General features: G+C 42.0%; 1 protein-coding gene across 1 annotated transcript in view; it reads left to right on the forward strand.

Annotated features, from left to right (window-relative positions):
- Positions 1–8,146, forward strand: part of LOC115591017 (uncharacterized protein C1orf21 homolog) — a 30,689-nt gene extending 22,543 nt beyond the window's left edge. The window contains exons 3-6 of the mRNA XM_030432590.1: positions 944–1,029; positions 2,439–2,506; positions 4,378–4,438; positions 6,557–8,146. Coding sequence (XP_030288450.1) covers positions 944–1,029; positions 2,439–2,506; positions 4,378–4,438; positions 6,557–6,601 — 260 coding nt within the window. The 3' untranslated portion in view covers positions 6,602–8,146. The remainder of the gene's footprint in view (positions 1–943; positions 1,030–2,438; positions 2,507–4,377; positions 4,439–6,556) is intronic.
- Positions 8,147–9,629: the final 1,483 nt, after the last annotated feature.

The following is a 9,629-nucleotide window of genomic DNA, read 5'->3' on the forward strand; positions in this document are numbered from 1 at the left end:
AAAATTGAGCGATTTTATAAGGGAGTCCGGGGAAGTTCTCTCCCTCCCTCCCTGTAGTTGATGCAGCTGCTTTGACCTGCTTCGGTGTTCAAGTTGTAGTGTGAAATGTTCTCACTGTTGAAAATGATTGTAAATAACGAATAGATACATTTTATCCTGGCCATTCAAAGTAATACCAAAAACATGGATGTCGGGCACCATTTACAATGACGTCATTATATAGACTGACCCCTCAACACCCCCAGCTGTGACTGACATCCCAACGCGTGGCCCCATTGATTTGTTGAATTTCACGTTACATGTCACTGGTTATGCATTTATTCTAATCACTGTATTGAAATGAGTGATAGACAGTTCAGTTTACTGCCTCAGTCTCTATTCTTGAGCAGTGATGTGCAGTGCGGGGTGGGGCGTGGCGGCACCGCACAGTTTTTTTGCGGAAGTGTTTCTGTTCTCGTCGCTGAGCTCGCCTTAACTGTCTTAACTGTCTAAGCTGTTCATGTAGTCTAGAAGCTGTTCAACTGATCTTTAATCCCCTCCAGCTTCCTTCTCCTTATCTGCTCCCCCTTTCTTTTTTTTCCCTCACTCCTCTCTCCTCAGACGAGCCGCTGTAGCTAAAATGGAAAGGAGACGCCTCGTGTCCTCCTGCGTGATCCTCAGCTGTCATGTTCAGCCTCTAACGCACTGTATCAGGTTGTTGTTATCAGATTACCACGGGCGAATTATAACTAAAATCGATGGTCCGGTCATTGTTAATGGTGACATAATGCAGTGAGAGTACAGTGACGCCGATAGGTCAATTATTTCAGCTTTTCGGATCATATCGAGCAGGATGAGTGAAAGGAACCGGGTCAGTGTTCCTTCATGTCGCCTCTTTCTCCCTCCTTTAATCATGCCCGCCCCTCTCTCTCTCTCTCTCTCTGTCTCTCTCTCTCCCCTCCAGATGAATACAAGATGAAGGGAGTGGAGGAGGTGAAGTACATGAGAGGGGATGAAAACCGGGTGAACGCACGCAACCAGGAGAACCTGGTGAGAGACACACACACACACACACACACACACAGACACACACCCCGACCCATCCGCTGACAGCCCGTCATCAGACTCAGACCTTTTCCCTGACAGTTTATCAGCTCAAGCGAATAGGCTCGCGATTGTGTCCGAAGGCAGCTCCGTCAGCCTCACACGTACGCAGTTGTTGTCTCTGGCTCATGCGCAAAAACACACGCTCTCACACGCACGCACGCGCACAGGTAGAAACAACATGCTGGTGCGTGTGGAATGTTGAGGCTGATCGCATGGGTGGTTTGACTCCCTCCTTTAAAACCTGTTGTCTTAAACAGGAAAAGAAATGCTATATTGTCATCTAGGAAGTAATTTGTTTTCACATTGGTAACTGCACATAGGTTGCACATATTATGTCCTTCTGAACACACTCAGTGGCTATAAAGTGTGTTAGTGTGAAGCAAAAGCCCATTTGCTCTTATTCAGTAAATCAGGTCAGCCTGCCTGGCATCCTGAAACAATAACCCATGTAGCTATAAATCCTGATTAAAAAACAGAAGTAGTCTCACGCTGCCACTAATTTTATATCAGCGCAGCTCAAAGGGGGGAAGCACCTCTTACACTCTGAAAACTCGAAGCCACAGCAAACAGCTCAAGAGAAGCAGAGATTTTCAATGAAGGAATCAGATAAAGGCTGCTTGAATGAGGCTCTTTTGAACGGTGTCAGCAGCTTTGTGGTTCCCTGTTATCTCTCGGATGCGACAAACACAGCTTGACTCCCTGCAAAGGTCTCGACATTCTTCTGAGCTGCATGAATTGTTTAAATAGCTGTTGTGTTGTTTTAAAACGGGATGTATGACATGTTACTGGAAGACCCAAACCACATTTTTACTTAACCAGGCTATCCTCCAGAACTGTCACTGCATGTGGTCAGACCAGCGTTTGTTTCCTACCACCTACTTGTTGTTACTGTAGGTGTTTACAGTCAAAGAGGAATTCACAGACACATACACATGCAAAGTGAGCGGTGAAAGACGCAGCTTTACAGTATTTCGGTTGCTGCAAAGTTTTTTTTTACTACAGAAGGAAACTGTAGCCAAAAGCATGGAAGCTGCAGCTCATGTGAGGTGACCAACCTTCATCAGAGTTGATGCAACAGTTTTATTTACATACATTACAACTGCGCCTGATCTCCTGATGGATGTCGAGCAGTGGCAGCTGGGCGAGGACTTAATTCAATATTGCAGGGTTGATGTGTGTTCTCAGTGGCGCGGCTGTTTGCTAATACGAGCTATTTGTTTTTTGCCTGTTTTATCAGCTGCTAATGAAGACTAATGGGTTGTGTGTGTGTGTGTGTGTGTGTGTGTGTGTGTGTGTGTGTGTGTGTGTGTGTGTGTGTGTGTGTGTGTGTGTGTGTGTGTGTGTCTTCTCAGGAGAAGAGTAATGTGCAGCACAGGGGCAAACCGCAGAAAGAGGTCGCTGCAGCAAACATCAAGTCGAAGTAAGTCTGCATACTGTAAATATCTGGTGTATATTGTATAAGAATATGTGATTTATGTGTTATGGAGAAGTCTTAAAACTTGAGCTCACACTTATTGTTAAAGGGTCAGTTCACCCAAATGATGAAATAAAAACACTTTTTCTTACTTACCTCCAGCAGAGGCCAAACATTAGTTCTGAATTTATCTGACCAGGTTTTGACATTAAGGCTGCGAGTAACAATTATTTACATTATTGATTAATCTGCTGATTATTTCCATGAATTATTGATTATTTGTTAAGTCTATGAAATGGCTTCCATAGTGGCTGGTTCCTTGGCAGCCGCCCAGGTTAGATCCTTTACCGCAGGCCCTTTGCTGCATGTGATAATAAAAGACTTTGACTACATGATTATCGTGGCCAAACTAAGTCATGATAACAATATTATTACAACATCTGTAGAAACTGGAAAAAGAAAATGGCAGCAATCAAGTCCAACTTTGACGTGTTTACTGTGTGTTTATTCTCTGTTTTGGCAAATAAATCACACACAAAACAAGAGTGCAGATGAGTGTGTTACCAGAAGTACTATCAACTTCTCATTCACTAGTGAAAAGTTAACCAGAACCGTTAAACAAAAGATGCACAAGGCCGAATCTTCACTGGATTATTGCCACTATATAATTATCTGTAAATTAACACTAACACAATATCAATATTTCACTTTTTAGTATCACTGTTATCGTGACTATCATAAGACCCCTTTCTGTGATAAAAGAAAAATGACCACAAATTATAAATCTAATAACTTATGATGAAATAAAGCAGCAAATCCTTACATTTAAGAGGCTGGTACTAGTAAATCTTTGTCATTTTTGGCAATTATTTAACCGATTTGTTAATTAGAAAATAGTTGGAGAATAATTTTCTTTCAATCTACTTATCATTGCAGCCTCATTTGATGTATGCCGGTTTTCTGCCTTTTTCCCAGATGGGGCTGTCGGTATCACAATATTCACACGATATTTAAAAAAATGTAATATTCATATTGTATTTATTAATACACATATGATAATATCTGACTGCTCTAATCCCAGAAAATGAAGGTTGACTGCTTTTAATTTGTGGTGCTCACAGCATTGAAACATTTTCAACTGCAACATGTCTCTCTAGAGATAAAAGTCTCAGTTATAATCCACAAACTTCACTGTGAACGACTGCAGTTTCCAAGGTTGAGCATTGACTTTTCATCTCAACCATCGAGCGGGACTGTCGTTAAAATACTAAATCTGAACAATTAAAATTCAATTAGAACTAGTCTGAGCTCGTCTGTGAACAATACAACCAAAGCCTCCAGCGCAGCGACTAATGGGCTTTGTGGTGAGATTGTTTTGCCAGCTCACTGTGGGAGTATCACCATAGAAAGTAGATCTAATGAAAACGAATACAGTTGTTGTGATTGCGAAGTGAACTGACCCTTTAATACACCACTATGTCCGGCGTCCATTATATGTGACTTAGAATCAGTGTGTTGACATTATGATGTGTGAAGTAAGTGATTTGTTGTGTCTGGTTTTTGTAACGCTGCCTCTTGGCCAACCTCTGCAGACTTTGTGTATGTATACGTGTTGGTTGTTAGCGGCTGCAGAGTATTTCTCCCTCAGATGAGGGACGAGGTTAATACTTTATAAAATAATTATTTAAATTTCTCCACAGCCTCGCGACCATGGATTTCTCACACTGCACTGAGTGTGTGTGTGTGTGTGTGTGTGTGTGCGTACTGGTGTGTTTGTGCTGTGTGGGGGTTGTAATGGAAAATTCTCATGATGTATTTGTTGCCTCCCCTCTCCTCTCTCCAACTTCCTCTCCCCCTCCCCTGTCTCCCCCTCTCAGTATTCACACGTCAGAGAGCCAGCAGGAATTCTTCAGGATGCTGGATGAGAAGATTGAGAAGGTGAGGAAGGGGGTGTGTGTGTGTATTTGTGGGGCACAGAGTGGGTCTCGCGCCTTTAAAGAAACAGCTGGGTCTTAACATTTAAAAAGACAGACTGTACAACAACATCCATTAGTAGCCATTGTCATTCCGCTTAGCAGCTCAACGCTGCGCTCCACATGTGTGAGGGGGAGGAAACAGGTCACCGCCACAGTGATGATGAGCACTTACTCCTCTCCAGTCTGCCACTTGAATTACACTGCTTGTTTCTGACTATAGATGAGGTTGCAAAGTGAAGCGACAGTGAGTAAACGCCGGATTCAGCTTTGGTATTTGATACATTTAATTTTTCTGCCATGTCGGTGTGTTTTCAGCAGAGGTGGGAGAATGTAAGGGTTCTATAACGTCAGTAAATTTCAGGATAGAAATGCAAAATTTAGCTTAAAGGTGCAATATGTAAAAAGCATCTTTCAACTTATTGTTTTTGTTTTACATCACACAACTGTACTGTTACAATTGACTCAAGTGTCAAAATGTGTAGTGTTAGATGACCTGTTGCAGTATAAAAAGCTCTTAAAACCTCACTGCACATGACCTGTCCACCCATAAGAAGGTAGGCTGACAAAGTTAGCAGCTATGTGGTGAACTTGATGGAGGAATTAGCTGCTGAAGAAGCCAGATATTTTGTGCATGAGTTGGTGGAGACCAAAAAAAGAGCTACTAGCTCAAAATTCAAAATGAATGCTTATGTTTCACTGTGTCTGCTGAATGTGTAAATTTAGTAACACACTATGTTGACTTCATTGAGGTGATATAAGAAAAATAAATAGTAAATGCTTAAAGCCTCAAAAGTAACATCCTGTTTCACATTGTTGAGCATTATTGGATCATTGTTGACACATAAAGGTGTAAGAAGCTAAATGTTTTAGCTGGTTGAGATGGAACTAATCTTGACTGTTTACCAACCTTTTGGGTCTCTAAGACTTAAAACAAATATACACTTTGATGCACTGACTAATTTAATCTTGAATGGTGCTGCTACTAACATTTATTTTTGACTAATGGAAATGTATATTTGCATTTGTTTTCAATTGTTTCTTAAAGGTGTAATATGTAAGCATTGGCCTACATGGTGCAATTTGTCCAGAGTGTGAATTCAACAACTGTTGTTTAGCGTAGCTGCTGTTAGCAAATTAGCTCGCTTCGCTGTGCAGCTAGCAGTCCAAACTAGGAACTGATGCACAATGCACTGATGGAGTGTTGGTCAGTACCAGCACAGGAGCTCTGGACTGGGACCGGCCGGGGCTAACTGGCCAGCCATGCTTAACATGCTTTTCAGTTCAATACATAGACATCATAACATTGAAAGTCTGCTATCCATTCACATTCAGTTGATGATTTCAATAAAGTTTTAATTGTTTTCAACCAAAATTCTTACATATTGCACTTTTTATTAATCGTTTGATTGGTTGACAAAATATCCGAAAATAATGAAAAACTATTTTTCACAAACGAGGTGAGCATGTTTCCATCACAACAAGCAGTTTACTCACTTTATGACATAACAAACAGAAAGTGAAGTGAGTTTTAGTTAAACGATCAATCATCCAAACACTTGCTGATACACTTGCTAAATACCTAAAGTAGCATGAAATAGAAATACAGCAGTTAAGTACATCACAGTCGTACTTTGCAGCTCTACTTTCATAAATGCACTTTGTTACCTCCCACCACTGATTTATTTGCGGCGCACTGCTGAGGCAGCCTGCGTTTTAAAACTTTATTTAAAGACGCACAGAGTGTAGCATTAGACAAGCTGTTGGGCACGCTCTGGAAAGGAAATGGGAAGGCAAGTGAGTTAGCTCCTCATCATGATGCTAGAAACAAAGCAACATAACTGCCCACCTGTCAGCACTTTACAGCTTCATCCGCTTTCTTTGTCAGTACCTGGGGGAAAAACAGAAGTTTAAACATGGCTGGAGTAACAGGTGCGTGGGGGTTTATTCTGCAGGCAGACAGTTCAGTGTCAGTTAAAGTGGGTTATTACCGGGTATGCTTAACTGGAACAAATTGGAGTAGAAAAAAGAACATTAAATCACGCAGCAGATCTCATTTTCTCTCTAATCCCTTTCTTTGCAGGGGCGAGACTACTGTTCAGAAGGGGAGGAGGAAGACGGGACATAGCACAGAGGCCCCCCCCGAGATTCACCCCCGCAGGGAGCCTCACAACGTGTGTGTGTTTGGGTGTAAGTGCGTACGTGTGCTCATGTGTGCCTGAGAGAAAAGACAGATGAATCAGTGTTTTACCATGTGACAGGACACTGTGCGTGTTGGTATGAGCATGTGTGTGATTTTGAACGTATGGCAAAGATAGTATTTTAATCAAAAAGTGTAAGAGTGGGGGATACATGGGAGAAAGAGAAGAAGAGAGAGAGAATGGGATAAAGAACACTTTCTTCAGAGACTACAGCCCTCTTCTCTTAGCGCCTCACCCCTTCCGGCCCCTGACTGGACAGATGGAGGTGGTGGAGCGATGATGGGACAGACAGATGAAAGGAGGGAGAGATGGAGGAGGACGTGACGACGGACGGGCACATGTCGCCACAGAAGGGGAAAAAAAGGGACTCGCCACATTCGGGTCAAGCAGAGTAATTTCCTCCAGCAGCTCCCCGTCTCTCCCATCTGTCCGTCCGTATCTGTCAGTCCGTACCTCCTGAATATCTAACCTCTGTGATTGGACAAAAAGGAACTCAAAAATGGAGGACATCTTGGTGGATGCGTGTGGAAAAACAGAAAGACGCAAGTGAAGAAGAAGAACGGAAGCCCGGGGAGGAAACGACGGTGAAGGCAGAGGAGTTGCGTAACGCCACCAGGATCTGGACTTCTTTGGCCTGCCTACCTACAGTCATGCAGGGACTAAGGGAATGGGTGAGGGCGGGTGAGGGAATATGGAGAAGAAAGAATGAGAGATTTGTGATATTTTAATAAGAGAGAGTAGGGAGCGAGCTGGTGATTTAGAAACTCTAAACTCCTCCTGCCTTCTGAAGTCAAGGACCTTTATTTTATTTTTATTTTTTAAATTCTGTTCCTCAGCCACTTGTCCAGTTATTTTCTCCCCCTTTTCTGATGTTCATTTCCTTTGGTTTTACTCTTGGCTTCGTTCGTAGTGTATCGTCATCAATCATCAATGTCATTATCCTCGTCACCGCAGCAGGCAGACTGAAGCTGCGTTAATTCATAGCGTCTGTGTCTCAACCCCATACATCCTCCTTCATACACCCACCACTGCAGATCCTAGCTGACACACACACACACTGTACATACATGGAGTCTTTTATTGTACATACGGTAACACACTCATCCCCAAACACTCAGCGTGTACATATAAACCACACAAACACACACTATTGTATCCCTTTCATTTCACCAGCAGACCATCATGTGCATCAATCAGAGGTTTCTGTGCAGCTCTATTTCTGCTTTGGTCCAGTGTTCACACAGACGCACACACAAGCACACACACGCACACACACACACACACACACACACACACACACACACACAGGCACTGAAGCAGTAAACTGGGCTGAGCTCAAGTGGAGGATGCGTGGTTGCCAAGTAGACACAGACCTGATCACGTCTTTTGTTGTCATCTTTACTGGATACTTCCTGTTGTATTATTTTGAATACTTTTTTTCTATTAAAAATAAAAAACAAAGAAGCTCTTAACGTCTTTGGCATCTTTGTGTGTGTGTGTGGGGGGGGGTGTGTGTGCGTGGCTATAAGCTGAGTAATGGAGCGCCATCATGCCTGCAGTGTACTGAGGAGTGTGAAGTCAGGTCTATTTTCCTGTGGTCATGCTGCCTGAAGCCAAGCAGTCAGAGCAGATTCAACTCAGAACATCAAGACTGTGCTGTGCCACCTGCTGGCAGAGTATCAGTACTGGAGTCTAGCAGGCAAAATTACACAATTTAAGGTCATGGAGGGAGGAGGAGGGATTTTTGAATGTCAGTTTTTTTTCCCCTGGGTTCAAGTGAAAACAATTTGGAAAAGTTAACAAAAATATTGATTTATGAAAGAATTTCGGGAGATAAATGACTTCAAAGTCTGCCCAGTGACTGTGGAGGCCAGCTCAGCATCTTTTTAACAGTCAATTCAAAGAGCTTAACATAATGAAAACATTCAGAGCCACACCAGCATTTAAAGACTAGTAGATAATTGAAGCCAATCTTTAGCTAATGCTAGCAAACTTTAGATCAGTGTTTCACACTGACAGTTGGATGACTTCATGTTTATTTTGTTCTTCTATATTTTGATAATCATTATCCTACCATTATCACATGTAGCCACCTGATTTCATACTGTTTTACTTTGTTGCGTGGCAGACCCTGCCACCCTTCTAACTTCAGACAGTGTTCTGGGGACCTTTTTAAAAGAATATTTCTGAGTTTGTATAATTACCTCAAATATTGTAAATATTGAAATATCTGAGTTTGAATTTCTTTTCTTTCCCAAAACTATATAGTGCCCCTTTAAAACTGCACTTATCAGTATTTTTATACAAAACAATGGACCATGTTACTAATAGTGATGTAATAGCTTGGGAAGAATTGTGGAGAATTATCTCTCGAAGTTGCACTTCCCGTCCGCTCTTCAGACCAGTGTCTGTCTTGCTTCAGTCTCACAGCTCTCATCAACGCAGTCTCTCGCCACTTCAGCAAAAAAGATTGAGTTAGCGACAGGCTAACTGAACATATTGGAGCATCTAGCAGCTAAATAGCTAGATGTTCCCCTCAGGAGTGGAGGCGACCAAAAATGGAGCTTAAAGAGAGTGAATATTGAACTTAAATTCATCAAATGAAACATGGCTCCATATAAATGCTAATATTTGCTTTGTATCTACTGGATGAGTAAACATCACCATTTCAGCATTATAAGGTGATAATATGTTTCTGCTCCCTCTGAGTGGCAAAAATATGTTATTGCAGATATAGACAACAAGCACAAATCAGAACATGTGGCAGCTCAGAAACTGTCTGGGTTATTGTTGGTAATTACTCATTCTTTTATGGCCTGTTATGAGAGTGTACTGCAGGGAAATCAATGATAAGATATCAACAGAAACCAAAATAGCTCTCATGTTTACTGAGTTCTGTATCTAACTGACAGAACTCCAACAAACAAGAAAGAGCGATAAATAACAGACGTCATC

This window comes from Sparus aurata, chromosome 11 (assembly GCF_900880675.1).
Source record: "Sparus aurata chromosome 11, fSpaAur1.1, whole genome shotgun sequence".
Classification (NCBI taxonomy): domain Eukaryota; kingdom Metazoa; phylum Chordata; class Actinopteri; order Spariformes; family Sparidae; genus Sparus; species Sparus aurata.